The 16,977-nt window shown below is 39.2% G+C and overlaps 3 protein-coding genes and 1 long non-coding RNA gene across 5 annotated transcripts in view; 3 read left to right on the top strand and 1 right to left on the bottom strand.

The window, feature by feature from the left end:
* Positions 1 to 16,977, bottom strand: part of LOC135335843 (uncharacterized) — a gene marked incomplete in the record, with an annotated part of 743,773 nt that overhangs the window by 315,130 nt on the left and 411,666 nt on the right.
* Positions 1,313 to 4,715, top strand: LOC135335994 (uncharacterized). The gene is made up of 9 exons (XM_064531742.1): positions 1,313 to 1,466; positions 1,521 to 1,658; positions 1,794 to 1,925; positions 1,987 to 2,220; positions 2,294 to 2,482; positions 2,538 to 2,765; positions 3,899 to 4,301; positions 4,360 to 4,518; positions 4,575 to 4,715. The coding sequence occupies exons 1-8, from the start codon at positions 1,406 to 1,408 to the stop codon at positions 4,409 to 4,411; spliced, it is 1,437 nt and encodes a 478-aa protein (XP_064387812.1). The 5' UTR covers positions 1,313 to 1,405; the 3' UTR covers positions 4,412 to 4,518; positions 4,575 to 4,715.
* On the top strand, positions 6,309 to 7,882 carry LOC135336114 (uncharacterized). 2 transcript variants are annotated; one of them, XR_010394720.1, is made up of 4 exons: positions 6,309 to 6,606; positions 6,660 to 6,842; positions 7,053 to 7,107; positions 7,156 to 7,879. It is a non-coding gene; the product is annotated as an uncharacterized LOC135336114 (long non-coding RNA). The 2 variants fall into 2 exon arrangements; XR_010394719.1 differs by having other exon boundaries at positions 6,309 to 6,842; positions 7,156 to 7,882.
* On the top strand, positions 9,053 to 13,306 carry LOC135336335 (uncharacterized). Its single transcript, XM_064532097.1, has 12 exons — positions 9,053 to 9,192; positions 9,329 to 9,472; positions 10,987 to 11,118; positions 11,184 to 11,417; positions 11,468 to 11,656; positions 11,704 to 11,955; positions 11,991 to 12,386; positions 12,431 to 12,583; positions 12,642 to 12,866; positions 12,978 to 13,121; positions 13,179 to 13,198; positions 13,247 to 13,306. Exons 1-12 carry the CDS (start codon positions 9,141 to 9,143, stop codon positions 13,304 to 13,306), a joined length of 2,001 nt encoding a protein of 666 aa, XP_064388167.1. The 5' UTR covers positions 9,053 to 9,140.

The raw sequence follows: 16,977 nt of genomic DNA, 5'->3' as shown, positions 1-16,977 counted from the left end.
GGTGTGAGTGAACCAACCTGTTGTGCAGCTCACTGTATCTATGTATAGGGGAGGAGTTTGCATGGTATGGAGATCTCCTCAGCTCTAATTTTGTGGGGTCGGATAATACCAAATTTCACTGTTAACTCAAGCCGGCTATAATATCACGTTTAAATGAGCATTGGTGCATGTACTTACTCTTTAGTCTGTCAAAATAAGGAAGCAAGAAAAACAATGAGCCTCTCAACATGCAAACAATGGTCGTGGTTTGATGTCACCTTCTAAAGTCTCTAGTGTGGGACCCATCGACCGAGTCTGAAAATGAACTAATCTAGGCATGGCGATGGCGTTGGCTCATAACTGTGCGTTCCTTGTTGCTAGGAAACCATATCAAGACAGTAAACAAACACTGAAGTACTAACTCTTAACTGTTGTCAATGACATGAATAATACAGATCTAGTCTACCATGCAGCTCTTCACTATTTCTCCATTCATCATAATCAGTCGGTAATCTCAACAGAACTGAAATAAGTGATGCATGAAGCAAAGGTATATACCACAGCAATTATTTATTGTTACAGTAGTAGCTAAAATTAATCTGTGACCTGAACCATGCAGGAGCTATACGAACATTATACACGCCCTTGATTATACAAATTAGAACAAGTATAGTTCACATTCGTCTGCATTGAGTATTGCGTATAACATGTGTATAGAGGGATTCAACCATTTAGTTACTTGGAACAAAACCAGGCCGCTCCTCTGTACGAGATCCTCAACAATACAGTCAACAGTCCGGTGATATTCGGGGAGTACACTGACTACAGAGTGGACACACTGTACGCCACTGACTTTAGTTACAGCCATTTCGAGGAGTCCAAATCAGATGTGCCTAACACAATTGTAGATTTGTGTGTATATGTATATAGGGTTGAAAGAACTACAGAATTAGATAGCCTTGTGTGAGTGAACGTATAATGCTATAGTTATTCTAATGAAGGTTTCATTACATTATGGCTAGTACAAGTTTGAAAGTTAAAATTAATGCTATAAATTATGTTGCTACATTTTGTGCCTCTGTACAGTATTAATAGTGGGTATAGCGCATTATCTTTGCAATGTAAACTCATCATAAGCAATTTACTTTTATGGAATTGTCTACACAAGAACTATGTGCTGTCTCCCACCAGTGTATGATGTGTTGATACAGTGTCATAACTATAGCAATGCTAGAACAACCCAGTAGCCTACACACATTTACTAGAAAGAATAACGTTTGCATGTTATTTTGGTCCTTGTGACCATTGTAACAAACACAGTAAATCTAGTCACTGAAGGCTCTAATTTCCTAGGAAATCCTGGTATAGAATAGTATATATAAAGCTGCTTTCACATTGGATCTAAATCTAGCAAGAGCACAAAATAATGGAAGTTTCAAATCAACTCCTACTGACATTAATCACCTTGCTCATTTCCACTACTGCTGGTAAGACATGCTCAATGGCTATATATACCTATATCTATATTGTCTAATTTGCAGTTCAGGCTCAATTCAGAGGATGCTTCACTGATTCTGGCTGTACTGGTGCTGTGGGACCTTCCAATGCTGAGGACTGTTGTGTCAATAATAATGCAGGACTGTATTACAGTGATGGTGGTCAATGCTTCCAGTGTATAGGTATAAGTGCATGTTATTACACCAAAAGTTAGCCATGGTATTCATAAAAAATACTGTCTATATAGCAAACAGTTTGGCAGTGTAAAGTTGTTTTGGCTTTGTATTTACTGTGCATTGTTGTTTCAATATTTGCAGTGTACAGCTTTGGTTCGGACACCTTCACTAGACCAGAGGCCCCATTTCCTTATGATGTTCCATTTGCATACTTCAAGGGTCCATCTAATGCACAGCTTAGGGTGACCATTAACTACAATAGGGAAGGAACAGGTATTGTTATAGTAATAGAAATAGATAATGGAGTTTATGTTGCTTACTTCCACACTAACAGCTTCAGAGGAGGAGTTTGGTATAGGTCAGAGTGTTGTTTCTCTACCTCTCAACCCTGGCGGAACTACCGCCATCACCTTCCAAGCAGACAGAGTGGCATTGGAACCAGATGAGACTTTTGTGTTGGACTTGGTATTGATTGGTGTGGCCAATGTTAACCGAGCATTTTTTGATCCATCTTTGCCAAATGCTTTCCTTCGGAGTAGGCAGGAGTTCATTATACAGGATAGCACTGGTGATCCGAAACAGAATTTTACAATTTAAATTGTGAATATTAAAATTTGTTCCTCATGCCTCTATAATTATAGTCATCATTTTTCGGCTGAGAGAGAGCAACAGAGTTGTAGATGAGGACAATGGCTTCATCCCCATTGAGGTGGCAGTGGCTAATGAAGTGGAACTGGCCTCCGATATCTCACTAGTTCTGACACCCATGATCGCTGCTGAAGATTTTAGGCCTCTACCAACTACCAGACCATTTGCAAGAGCAAACACTAGTAAGCTGTACATTTATTTGTAACAATTATTATTATTTTATCACTCTGACTATAGTTTCAGACAGGATAGATTTCTTTACTACACCCATCACACTGAATTTTATGGCTAGTGGGACGACTGTTTTATCTGGAGATATACTGATAAATGATGATATGATTGACGAGGCCTTGGAGTATTTTGTGGTTACTTTAACTTTTCAAGATCCCGATAATGTGCCACCATCAGCTTCAATTGAAAGCAATGGTGGCGATATAATTCGCATCGACATTATAGACAACGATGGTGAGTTAAAGCATAATTATGGTGTATATAATGCAATTCAGCAAGTGTTGCCAAAATTGTATATAATATTTGTGCCACATGCATGGCTCAGTATAGTGACTTAGGCCAAGGGTACATGCACTACTGAACCAATATATCCAATGTGCGCACGAGGAGTGAATCTGTGTAACTGCATTCCTTTCCGTGTACACATTACTTGCTTTATAGGACACCTATATAGTTTGCAACTACTACTGGTCAGCTGTGCATGTGCATGTACATGAAATTCTTATGCCGACCACAAATAACTCCAACCTTGTGATACTATAAGGGATCGCTTCAGATTATTGGTCAGGTGGGTGGGCGTTAGGTAACTGTGCCATACGATGGCCACAAAGTCAATGACACCGTAAACATGGAAATGATGCATTTGAGTGGTTCAATTCAATTCTGTCAACAATTGCCAATAATAACGTCAAAATTATATATAATTATACCTCTTCACCTCTTCCAATAGTTTTTGAGCGAAAGCAAAACAACGACGAGAGGCATTAGCACAGCGCAGCTTGCACCACTCGTTGAAGTGGTGGTTATTTTTGTAGAAGCTGTGGTGTATTTTGTGTTGCTAGGGTTACAAACTAGTTATAACACGTGCACTCGGGATGCATCGTGCATGTATATTGCACTTAGCTCTCTGGCTCGTGCTTCAGTGCAATACAGTTGACTCTCGCTATTCCGGCTCTCTGAAGTACAGCCAAAGGTTGACCGGATTAACGGAGAGCTCATTGAAAACCTAATTTGAGGCGGCCAGCACTGGCCAGTATACAGAATAGCGAGAGTCTACTGTATTACACAACAGCGGCAATTTTTGCTGAATTTAGAAGATGAATACCTTAGTTAAGGTGACATATTTTCACAGGTAGATTTGTTTGCGATTTCACTGTTCAGCTTATTTTGCTGTATTAAATTCTGCTAATTCTTGCTCAAGTTGTGTTATTCATAACGCTTTCACGTGGTTTTAATGAGATTCATTGCAATTTCCAATTATCTGCGAGTACAAACTTTTGCGATTTTACTCTCATTCGCAGAAATAGCAGAAATTAATACTCGCGAAAATATGTCACCTTAAAGGTAACTATTAAATATGTGCACAGATATCTTTATTGGATTTGCCCTACCAAGTACAACATATCCGGAGGAAGAAAGGGATCACCGAATTCAAATTATCAAAGGAGAAGGCAATGTCACTGAACAAACCATCATCTTTGTGGTTAATTTGTTCCAAACTGTTCCACCTGGACTTGGAACTGCCACTCCCTCTGCTGGCGGAGAGGACAATGATTTCTTTATTCCATCATCAAATGTACGATCAATAGAACCAGAGGAAAATAACACGTTTGTATATGGTTTGACTATATTTGAGGATGAACTGCCTGAGGTAACAGAAGCTGCTCAACTCAGACTAACTCTACCCACTGATGGAATGTTCCCAAGGTTTAAGACCCTCCCCCAATACCCTAGCTTCTTCATTATTATTGAAGATGACGACATGCAGTGGTAAGGCATTAATTACTAGCAGTTTAACATAATTATTAGACCAATCATGCATGATCAGGATTCTTAGGAGTAAACATTGGTTTCCAACAAACCTTGTACACTGTCAGTGAAGGCATTGTATCTCAGGAAGTTTGTGTGAGAATATTTCATCCTCCCATATCTGATCGTATCACGGTTACTATCAATGTCACGGTTCAGACTGTAGCCGGTACAGCAAGTGAGTGTATCTATAGTGATGAATGCTTAAAACTTCAATGATTATTTGTTTTACAGGTGAAAGTGACTACAGTGCTCTTTCTGGTTTTATTACTTCAATCACTCTGAATAATGCTAATCGTCTGAGATGTATAAACATTCGAATAACAAATGACAACGTGTATGAAAATGATGAAAGATTTTCTCTGAGGCTAGTTGTAATTGGATCTCTTCCATCTAACCTGGTGCTGAATCCTTCTACAAGTACTATCATAATACAGGACAATGAAGGTATTATTATTCTTTAAGTGTGTGTGTGCATGTGGTATACCTGTCTATACAATACCATGTTATTATTACATGCAGTGGTGACTGTTGGATTCATTGGGGCTCCCTATTTTGCTAGGGAGATTGAGAGACTTGTTCTATTCACTGTGGGAGTGACTACCAATACAGTACTAGCCAGAAATATTGAGTTGTCTTTCTCTACTCTTAACAGTACCATATCAGGTTAGCATTTATTATATAATAATTATAGTGCCGGTATTTTTATGGTTATTTTCCATAGGCCTCAGCTGTTTAGCCAATGCAAACGTAGATTTCAGGACAGCAAGGACACAATTCAACCTCAATGAGTTAAGAACAACTGCTCAGCTTCAGGTCCAATTGATCGATGACAATGAGATTGAGGCTGACGAGATGTTTGCTGGATTGCTAACCCTGGTCAATGGAGAGAGAGTGACTGTTGATCCTGACATTGCTGAGTTTACTATAGTGGATGATGAAAGTAAAAATAATAATCAGTGTGCATGGCTGACATGTGATATTTGTATAGTAAGGCCAACTTGTTATATAATGAGGCCAATAATATTATTAGATCTCTATAATTATCTGCATGTATATGCAAAAACATGTAATACTTCACATGCACATAAATTAAACCACCTAGTTGTAGTGTAGTATATAACTCAGCTGTCCTATCCATCTCCCCAAGGTAGTCGGTGTCCCCTGGGCACCTACATTGAGCAACTGTCCTCTGGAGTGTCGTCCTGTGTGACCTGTCCTGCCAACAGTAACAGTGTGGAGACAAACAGTCCAGAGTGCACCTGCTTCAATGGCTATCACAGGACCAATCTTGAGGGACCGAACATTCCTTGCACATGTGAGTCGATTATTATGTGCAATTGCTTCATTGTTGATTGTAATGGCCATGGTACATTATTTTGCTTTGAATCTTTTAACTGGTTGCATGTTCATGCATAGATAATCTTTTAACTGGTTGATGCATGGATGCGTATATCATGTTGCTATTATAAATCATTCCGATAAGTGGCTCGATGTGATTGAGGTTAAAGTACCATACAGTTAAAATAATACTGCGTAAAAAACGAAATCAATTCATCTCTCCAATGCTATTATTCTAAGGTGTTCATATTCTCCACCATACATGCACATGCATGCACAGCTCCTCCCAGTGCATGCAGAAACATAGAGTTGGTTCAACAAAGAACTCGAGGTAACTCGATCACTGTGCGCTGGGAGAGGCCTGAGATCACTGGGAGAGACGACTTCTACTACAACATATTCTACTCTGAGGACAACCAGACCTTCACTCAACACAACAGGAGGCCGTATGTCAAACAAGATGCCCTGGTGGACTACTCAGTGTCTGGTCTGCAGCCACTCACCACCTACACCATCCGAGTGATCCCTGAGAATGGAGTGAGTGGTTAAGAGGAGGGAGGGCAGAGCAGGAGCTGTGAGGTCGTTGCCATGACTGGGGATACAAGTGAGTGCCTGCATGAGCTATGATGATCGAGCTACAGAACCTATTATTGTTTTAGTGACTGTATGATACCGTATAGCGGGTAATTTTCGGGTGGCAAAACATCCGTGGTTGGGCATGCATGCAGTCATTATATTTGTGGATAATATTTTCGTGGTTGCTGCTTGCACTACAGGCAAATGTAATCAAGGTCGCTTCATTTGTGGGTAAAATCTTCGTGGTCAAACCTTCAACCATGAAAACCACGAATATTTTGCCCCACGAAAATGACCCGCTATAATTATGGTACCTGGGAACGATTTGCTACGATTTGCTACAATTACAGTACGTATCTGAATAACAAATTAAAGATTCTGAAGTCCCGTCTCGAGTGCTAGGATTGTGCAGTGTTGTCGTATGGACCACCCCCCCATCGGAGTTACGGAAGAATCACTGGCTATGATGTGAACTTTGTAAACCCTGGCTCGGATAATATAATTGTTGCTAAGGGCAACAGAGAGTTGTTCCACGTCATCGAAGATGCGGTATCTGTCAGCAATCAAGAGAGAGTGATGGTCCAGGTGGGTTACATAACTATACATATGCCAGCAACTCGTAACGTAAGTGAAAGTGACTAATAATTATAATAGCTTGCTAATTATAGCATGGATGTACAAACAAGCTAGCTGCATGGCTAAACATTAAACTAGTGTGTGAGGACAATTATTATACAATAGATAACTTAATTGGCTTCAACTTTCTAACGTCTCTCTCTATAATTACGACTGTAGGTCAGAGCTAAGACAGCTGCTGCCGATGGACAATGGAGCACACTCGTTACACTTGGTACGTTTTTGAGTGTATTATTCAAACTTTATGTATTATGATTTGCAGGGTGCAACTGACACTGAGCCTTGGAACTAATTCAGTGAATAATAAACAACAATTTATAGCTATAACAATGTGATGATTTTACCAGTGTAATAGACACTGCTTAACTCTACGTGCAAGTAGACTTACGTATGTCATTATGTTTTCTAGTTGATTGCATGGTTATTAGTGATCGATGCTGAGAAAAATCAATACAATTTGTATAATAAAAAGTCATAAAAACCATGCATGCAATTACAACTACGTATATAATTATACGCATCTAACGAGTCAAAAATTATAGTATGCAATGTGTTTGTTATATAAGTTCAAATAATCAGAGTGACTTTTAAATATCCCTTTCTGATAATAAACTCCTGGATCGTAGGGACTCTGGTATTGATTGCTTACTGATGGAGTAGAATCATCTACTTCAACTTCAAATTCTGAATCATGATAATCATTGGAGGGCCACTGTGCTTATAGCATGAAAACAGAAACATGAGTTTTCTAGCTCTAGCAAAAATCACTAAAGCACCTTTCAAAGAAGTCAGAAATTGATGATTACCAGTTTTTTTAGCTGCTGTTCCTGGGATACAATGTGAGCAGTATTAATTGGGAGGGAAAGGCAGACAGACGGCATCCGTGAGTTACGCAAATGAAGCTTTTAAGTTTCCCTCGACCAGTGCAGTGCATCTATTGATGATGATCCTGTTAGTACGGATTATATGAATGCTGGAATAACCATTCGAAGGTTCGGTTCCGAACTGTGCCGATATCGACATACATACTGAATGTGAGTAATGCTATAGATCTTTATTCTGATTAACGTTTGAATCTCATATAATAATTGTTCCATGATCATTGAGTGAGTATTGTTGCCTAGTGAGTGGGCAGATCAAAGCAATCCTGTGCTCTGTATAATAATATGGCATGTTGCATCACTACCGTAACAACCATAATTATAAAATACACTTCATTATGCTATAAGGTAGTGATACAACTGTGTAAATGTAGTGGACTTTTGGACTTATGCCCCAACCTCCCACCCAGTATGTCCCTTTTAAGAGAAAACTTGTGCAAGAAGAAAACCTAAGAATGGAATTCAGCAAACTATAAAATTCACATGACTGTCTTTTATTACAATTTATAGGGAAAACCTTGACCAATTATCAGAAGCTAGAATTTGACGTCATTGGGCAACAAGTTAGTTATTGCAGGCACCCTCGTGCAACATGCCAAATACTGCACTGGAGCAACATAATGCCCGAGGGCCGTCGTGCTGGGAAATAACTAATACATACAAGTTTAGAAACAGCTAGAACTATAATAAATTATTATGTTCTATTTTGTGATGCTGTACAGTATAATATAGTGAGTATAATTATATATATAGCCATTATTTTGCTTTGCAAAACATTATTATGCCATGGCAACTCATCATATTAAATTATAAGCTTTGTTTACGGATTATCTACGTAGCACTGCATGTGCATGTGTGCTTAGGCTCCACCAGTGCAGTGCATGCATGATGTGTTGATACAATGCGATATAGTTATAACAGCAATAATAATTATGCTACGGAACACAAACTAAGGACCCTCAAAGATAGCTGTTAAAACAACTGAATTCTAGAAGAAAAAAACATCAGCCTACACAAATTTACTTTGTATAGAAAGCATAATGTTTACTTGCTATTTTTGTCCTCTGATAAACCGTCATTATTCCATTATCTCATATAAAGCTAACTAACACTGACCTAACACTGCATGCATGTACATCTAGCCTCGATTCAAGGCGGATTAAAATACACTATGCTTAGATATATTGCTGTCTAACACAATGTGCCTGAGGTTAAACTTAATTACCACAACACATGCAGTGAATGCATCATTGTGGCTTCATTTCCTGTGGTTAAGTGCATGTAGGCTGTCATGCATTTTAGTCATTTCCATTCCTCCTGTCAGTATTATCTGCTCTGAGCAGGTATCACAAGAGTTGAGACCAAGATGGAACGTTTGCTACTGTCACTGGCTATCTTTCTCATCAGCACATCAGCTGGTATGCTACAGAGCATTGTAGCTAGGAATGCAAGTAGCTATAGAAAAGCAACATATATTAATTTTAATTGAGTAACCATAATAACTATCTGTATCTTTATTATCATTGTGCATGTACATATCTATGTTGCTTGCAGCTCAGGCTCAATTCAATGGATGCTTCACTTTTGCAAACTGTACTTCTGCTGTTGTGGGACCGTCTTCCAATGCCGAGGACTGTTGTGTCAATAATGATGCAGGACTGTATTACAGTAATGGTGGTCTATGCTTCCAGTGCATAGGTAAGTGTATAATAATTTATGCCTCGGTGCGCGAGGTATACTGTAGTGTGTTGTGTGTATATGGTATGCTACAGCTGCTGAAGGAATAAAGAGTTTCTAGTTACGTTTTCGTGGATTTGCAGCTTTGAGTTATACATGTCTAGTTTTGCTTACTTGGAATGCCATTGCATTTTAGAAGAGTGCATAGCAAAATTTGTCTATGGCTACTCTATACTTAGTAGTTAGCTCTGCAAAAACGCTAGCTGCAAAGTGAGAATTAAGAGAGCTGCAAGGCTGCTATTAATATTTTAGTTTTGGCATCCTTTTTAGCAACAATCATGGTCGATCATTTCCTACTCTTTGAGTTTTCCCGTGATTTTGCATGCATGCAACAAAATTAATTCAAAAATGTTCATCATTATATCTGTGTGTATAATTAGCTATAGTACATTAATTATAATTATGCCTCGGTGCGCATGCGCATGATGCAAGCGAGGTATACGGTAGTGTGTGTGTATGCATGTGTGTGTGTGTGTGTGTGTGTGTGTGTGTGTGTGTAGACTGCTACAGCTGCTCAAGGATCAATGACGTTCAAGTAAGAGTTTCTATATAGGCTTCTAGTGATGTTTTCTTGGATTTTAATTCGTGCATTAGCAAAATAATGCTTTGTTCTCGAGTTATGCCTAGTTTTGCTTACTTGGAATGCCATTGCAGCTTTTGTGCGTAAAAAAACAACTTGTCCATGGAGTGTTGCTACTAGGGGTTGGTATATAGATTATAGCTCGAGATGTTAATGCTGTATTCTTTTATGCTCAAGTAAACAGCCTACAAATTGCCTTTCTTTTCAAATCGCCTATTATTCCCACATTTTCGCACAACATAGACCCCATGCATGTCATTGTAGAAGTAACAGAAATAATTGCCACATGACTCTATCTACCTGATAATTAACCATGCACCAGTACTTCCAAATATTGATACTATGACTCGTACTGGCCTGTATTTCTGTAAAACCTGCCTATTAATTTTTTTATTATAAAGGTGCCTGTTGCCAGCATAATTCTCACCAAAAAAATGTACCTATTTTATGCTCAAAATTATGCTATAGCATATAATCTACCAACCCCTAGTTGCTACTCTACTTAGATAGTTAGCTCTGCACTGGAACGCTAGCTATTGGTAGCTGCAAGAGTGAGAACAAAGCTACAAGGTCATTCTTCGAGTTTCCCTGCCCATTACACATAAGCTTACATACAGCAAAATTAATGCCAAAAATGTTCATCATCAGTGCTGTGTGTATTAGCAACAGCTAAAAGCAGCTTTATGTTATGTATAGCTTTGACACATCCCCACCGAGGCATCAGTATAAGCGGTGCTTATTGTGCACTGATATATAGAAAACAGTTTTTGCTTTACATTTACAAACATAATTGTACTATTTAGTAGATTGACGTGTTTTTTAACTATTATCTAACTAACCAGACTATTTGGTTCAGTAGCCGTGTATAATAATTATTGTGTCACTGTATTTGCAGTGTACGGCTTTGGCTCGGACAACTTCACTAGAGCAGAGGCCCAATTTCCTTATGACTTTCCATTTGGATACTTCAAGGGTCCACCCAATGCACTGCTTAGGGTGGCCATTGACTACAATGGGGAAGGAACAGGTAATTTTATATATAGTAATAGAAATTGATAATGGAGTTTATGTTGCTTACTTCCACATTAACAGTTTTACCGGGGGAGTTTGGTATAGGTCAGAGTGTTGTTTCTCTACCTCTCAACCCTGGCGGAACAACATCCATCACCTTCCAAGCAGACAGAGTGGCATTGGAACCAGATGAGACTTTTGTGTTGGAGTTGAGACTGCTTGGTGTGGCAAATGTTAACAGAGTACTTTTTGCATCATCTTTGCCAAATGTTTTTTTTCGGAGTAGGCAGGAGTTTATCATACAGGATAGCACTGGTAAAAAAATTATGCAAAGTACGCAATTCTGATTTATTTTATTTTATTAGCCCTCGTTTTTCGGCTAAGAGAAAGTGACAGAGTTGTGGATGAGGGTGATGGATTCATCCCCGTTGAGGTGACAGTGTCCAATGAGGTAGAACTGGCCTCTGATATATCACTAGTTCTGACACCCATGGTCGCTACTGAAGATTTTAGGCCTCTACCAACTACCAGCCCTAATGCAAGAGCTAACACTTGTAAGCCGTACATTTCTTTGTAACAATTATTATCACTCTGACTATAGTTGAAGGCAGGATAGATTTCTTTACTACACCCATCACACTGACTTTTATGGCTGGTGGGGAGATTATTTTGGCTGGAAATGTACTGATATTTGATGATATGATTGACGAAGCCTTGGAGTATTTTGTGGTTACATTAACTTTTCTAGATCCCGATAATGTACCACCATTAGCTTCAATTGAAAGAGATGGTGGAGATATAATTCGCATCGACATTATAGATGACGATGGTGAGTTAACTATAATTACATATTGTGAGTGAATTGATATGCAATACATCTGTACATAGATATCTTTATTGGGTTTGCCGTACCAAATACAACATATCTGGAGGAAGAAAGGGATCACATAGTTCAAATTATCAAAGGAGCAGGCAATATCACTGAACAAACCATCAGTTTTGTGGTTAATCTATTCCAAAATGCTCCACTTGGACTTGGAACTGCCACTCCCTCAGCTGGCGGAGATGACAATGATTTCTTTATTCAATCATCAACTTTCGAAGACATAGGACCAGATGAGAATGACGTTTTTGTAGATTTGACTATATTTGGGGACAATCTGCCTGAGGTAACAGAAGCTGCTCAACTCAGACTAAGTCTACCACCCATTGATAGAATGTTTCCAGTGTTTAAGATCCTCCCCCAATACCCTGAATTTTTCATCATTATTGAAGATGACGATGGTAAGTTAATTATTAGTACAGTATCAATAATTATTACCTTTCAGGATTCCTCATTGGCTTCGAGAACACCTCGTACATAGTTAACGAAGGAATTGGAATGCAGGAAGTGTGCGTGGTAATGTTTGAACCTCCAGAAAACACTCCATTAGGAACATTAACCATCAGTATTGGAGTTGAAACTGTACAAGGCACAGCAGGTATAGTTTGTGAGATGCATACTACATTGCTGTGTATTGCATTCTGTTTGGTTCACAGATGGAGATGACTATACGGAAGTGACCGGAGCCCGTTTCGCTCATTTTTTGTTCTTTAGTGATACTAGTCGTCGGAGTTGCTTTATGGTTGAGATAACAGAGGACAACCTTTATGAACTTGAAGAGCAGTTTTCTCTGCGATTTATTGAGCTTGAAGGCACTAGTTTACCTGACAAACTTGTGCTCGATCCAGCTCGCAGTAACATCACAATTTTGGACGATACCGGTAAATTGTAGTGGTGATTCCTTGGTTTTATTATTGCTAATCATTACATGGTGACGGTTGGATACAATCATGTACACACTATACATTACTATAATTACTTAACCTATACAGAGGTGACTGTTGGTTTTATCAACCCACCATACTCTGCCAGGGAGGACGAAGGACAAATCATATTCACTGTGGGAGTGACTAGTGACCAAATATTAGACAGAAATATTGAGTTGTCCTTCTCGACTGCAGACGGTCTGCTAGCAGGTGAGAGTCTTCATTATGACGCCCATTCTATGCACACTCACACACACACACACACAGATTTTCATTCTAGTAATACGGTATATTGCATTTATCACCCACTCCTATACACAAACACACACCAATAGATTTTGCTGCTATGGCTGGTTTGGACTACACTTCGATCATCAACATGCCAATCATTCTGAGCGCAGGCATGCAAACTATACAGATCTCAGTTGATTTGAATCCTGATCAACTATTCGAGAATAATGAAACATTTCAAGGCATGCTAACCATCATTAGTAGGGAGAGAGTGTCCCTGAGTCCAGGCACTGCCACCATCATCGAGGACGAAGGTATGTACATGTACACACACACTATGCTGTATTTTTAGCTACTCATAATTATTATACAGTAGAGGCAAAATTTAAGTTTCTGTTTCGTTTGCGTAGTACGCTGATTAGATTTGCGCCTGCAGACATTCTTCGCTGTGGGTTCGTGGTTACACTCACAGCATGTAGCAATTGCAATGACACAGTCAGTTTGACTGGTATTTGAGAGGATGTGTGCTCAAACTTGGGCATGCAGATTTTTGCAAGTGATACACAACTTTTTTCTCTCCCGTAGTTGTTTGTCAAGAGTTGGAATTGCTTGTTAATGGTCGTATTGAGTACTCACCTGACACGACGGCTCCATACCTTGAGGGAACTAACGCTGAGCACATCTGTTTCCCTGGGTTCGTTCTTATCGGAAACGTGATCAAAGTTTGTCAGAGTGACAGCACTTTCAGTGGAGTACCACCAACATGTCAACGTAAGTTATTACTTCACTAGTGAGATGAATATACTGACAATCTTGTCCGTTGCAGCCATTCTGTGTAATCCCCTCGATGGAATTGAGAATGGAGTCATCACCTACGCTCCCGACACCACACCTAACTATGATCTAAGCACTGTGGCTACTTATGCCTGTGACGCTGGGTATTTTCTTGACCTCTCCCTAGGGGGATCTATGACTAGAACTTGTGTAGATAATGAGGACAATGATGCAGAGGGAGTGTTTAGTGGACAGGCTCCAAGATGTATCCGTAAGTTGTCAGCTTTAAAAAGACAACATGCAATTTAGTCTGGTAATCAATAAAATTATAATAGTTTACCACTAAAATTTCCCATTGTACAGCTATTATTGTTAACTCTTCTGTACACACAGCTATTGAGTGTCTTCCCCTCGACCCTATTATCAATGGAGGTCATCACCTACGCTATTGACACCACACCTAACTATGATCTGGACACTGTGGCCTTTCACATCTGTAATCCTGGGTATTTTCTGGACCTCTCTCTAGGGGGATCTACCTTTAGAACTTGTGTGGATGATGATGGACTGGATGCTATTGGAGAGTTTAATAACCAAGCTCCAAGATGTATCTGTAAGTCATACATACATGTGCATTATACTGAATAAAATTCATTGCCAGCTTTCAATAAAATAATTATCAGATTGCCTAATAAACAATGTAATTTGGGATGGTGGCCAGTATGCATGGCTATCCGTAGGTCAAAGTTCATTTGTGCGTAGTTAATTCTGAAGATCTACTTGTTAATGTAACCTTGACTTTGCATTGTACATTTTACCATTGTACAGCTATTGAGTGTCCTTCCCTCGACCTTATTACCAATGGAGTCATCACCTACGCTATCGACACCACACCTAACTATGATCTGGGCACTGAGGCTACTTATGACTGTGACGCCGGGTTTGCTTTGGACCTCTCCCTAGGGGGATCTGAGATGAGAACTTGTGTGGATGATAATGGACTGGATGCTATTGGAGTCTTCGATAGGCAGGCTCCAAGATGTATCGGTAAGTAATTGCAGATGCCCTTTTGATGTACGTAGCCACGTAGTGTTGTGTGATTTCATTTGACGTGTTTTATATTCTCAATACAGCTATCGAGTGTCGTGTTCTGCCCGTTTTTACCAATGGAATGATCGTTTATGCCACAGGCGTGACCCCTAACTTTGACCTCGGTACTACAGCAACTTATAGCTGCAATGATGGCTACACTTTAGATCTCTCTATTGGTGTTGAAGTGAGGACGTGTATTGACGATGGAGACAATGATGCTGTGGGAATGTTTAGTGACCAGGAGCCTGCTTGTGTTCGTAAGTACTGCAGCTTATATAATATCTCTTTCATCAAAACATACAATAATAATTATGATTATTTGAGCTACCAAATTGCTGAAATTGGGTCCATTATGAGCACCCAGAATAGCTAAAAAAAAAAAAACGATTGTAATACAAGATCACATGTGTCTATTATTTGCAATGATTTTGCTTACAGTCATTCAGTGCACTCCTCTACCTGACATACCAAATGGCAGGATTGAATATGGTCCAGACACGACTGCTAACTACATGCTCGGGACAACTTCCACTTACATTTGCAATGACGGGTTTCTCTTGGACTTATCTGTCGGAAATAAGGTCAGAACTTGCGAGGATGATAATGGATTGGACGATCTAGGAGAGTTCACTGGCTCACAACCAACCTGTGTCCGTGAGTATAGCTTCATGTCATATAAAGCTTTGCGCCGCCACCGGGCCGCGGAGCTTTCATTATGCTGTAAGTCCATTTTCACCTTTTGGATGGTGCCTTCATAAGTCTTACTATTCAATAATTATCGTCTGAAACTTGTTTGTAATGTGCTAAGTGCTCCGTACATGTGCGACTGATAATGCATTTGATCTAAATAATTATCATTAAGAATAATGTTAGCAGCAATGTTTGTACATAGCAGGACAATAAATCCACGTAGTAAGACGCTCCGCTCCATCTCCTCATGTGCTCCTGGAGCCTTATAGGATATAAAAGTGGATTTTCAAACGTTTGGTGATCAAGCATTATACAATTACAATAATTATGTAGATGTTAATTAGTGCAAGCGGCTGGCAAAAAAGTGAAATCTCGTATACAGCCCAACTTGAAATCAGTAGAAATCAACAAAATCATGAAATCCGAAATATTCTATGAAATCTCGAATGACGTCTGAAAAAAGGTGTGGCTCCAGTGTTGTACAGGTGAATGAGACCACACCTTTCTCTGAACCAACAGAGATATAGTCTCAAATCCAGGCTGCTTTGAGAAGGATTTGAGGCAGTGAAGACCTTTGAGAAGGATTTGAGGCAGTGAAGACAAGCTAGTAGTCACTATTATTGAAAATCTAGGAAATCAATGAAATCTGCAGCTAGAAATCAAATCTCGTAGACCAGAAACACTTGTTGCTAGCTTCTCTGGTTGTCATCAAATTGTGTGTATCTAAAGTTATGCAGTATCATAATTGTATCGGCATTAATGTATAGGTGTTGTTGGATATCAATGTATTGTTATTGTAAGTCAGATCACACAAACAATTTGTATCATAATTGTTTCTGTAACTCTCATAAATGTACAGGTCCATGTGACAATCTTCCACCACTATTCAACGGAATGATCACCTACAATACTTCCCAAGGACTGCTAGAGACTCTTGCTACCTATACTTGTAATGATGGGTTCACACTTCTTGGAAGTCATCTAAGAATCTGTGAGGAGGGAGTGTGGGAGGAAGCTAGCCCTTCATGCTTACAAGATGGTAAGGTTACAACACTGTGTCAATGCACTACGTACTGAATGTGTTACTGTAACAGTATTTCTTGTATATAGATTGAGTTCGCATGCGGAGAAATACATACATTGTAATACTTAACACAGTCACTTGAGAACTTGCAATACTTTTTACTGCATTTTCTCATGACTGACTGAGTAACGAGCTATAATTATAGATAATTATAGTAAAGTTTTTTATTTTTTTGAATAATTGTTTGAGGTAACA

This window comes from Halichondria panicea, chromosome 5 (genome assembly GCF_963675165.1).
Source record: "Halichondria panicea chromosome 5, odHalPani1.1, whole genome shotgun sequence".
NCBI classification, from domain to species: Eukaryota; Metazoa; Porifera; class Demospongiae; order Suberitida; family Halichondriidae; genus Halichondria; species Halichondria panicea.
The sequence above is the reverse complement of the archived record's forward strand: the minus strand, read 5'-3'. Positions and strand labels throughout refer to the sequence as shown.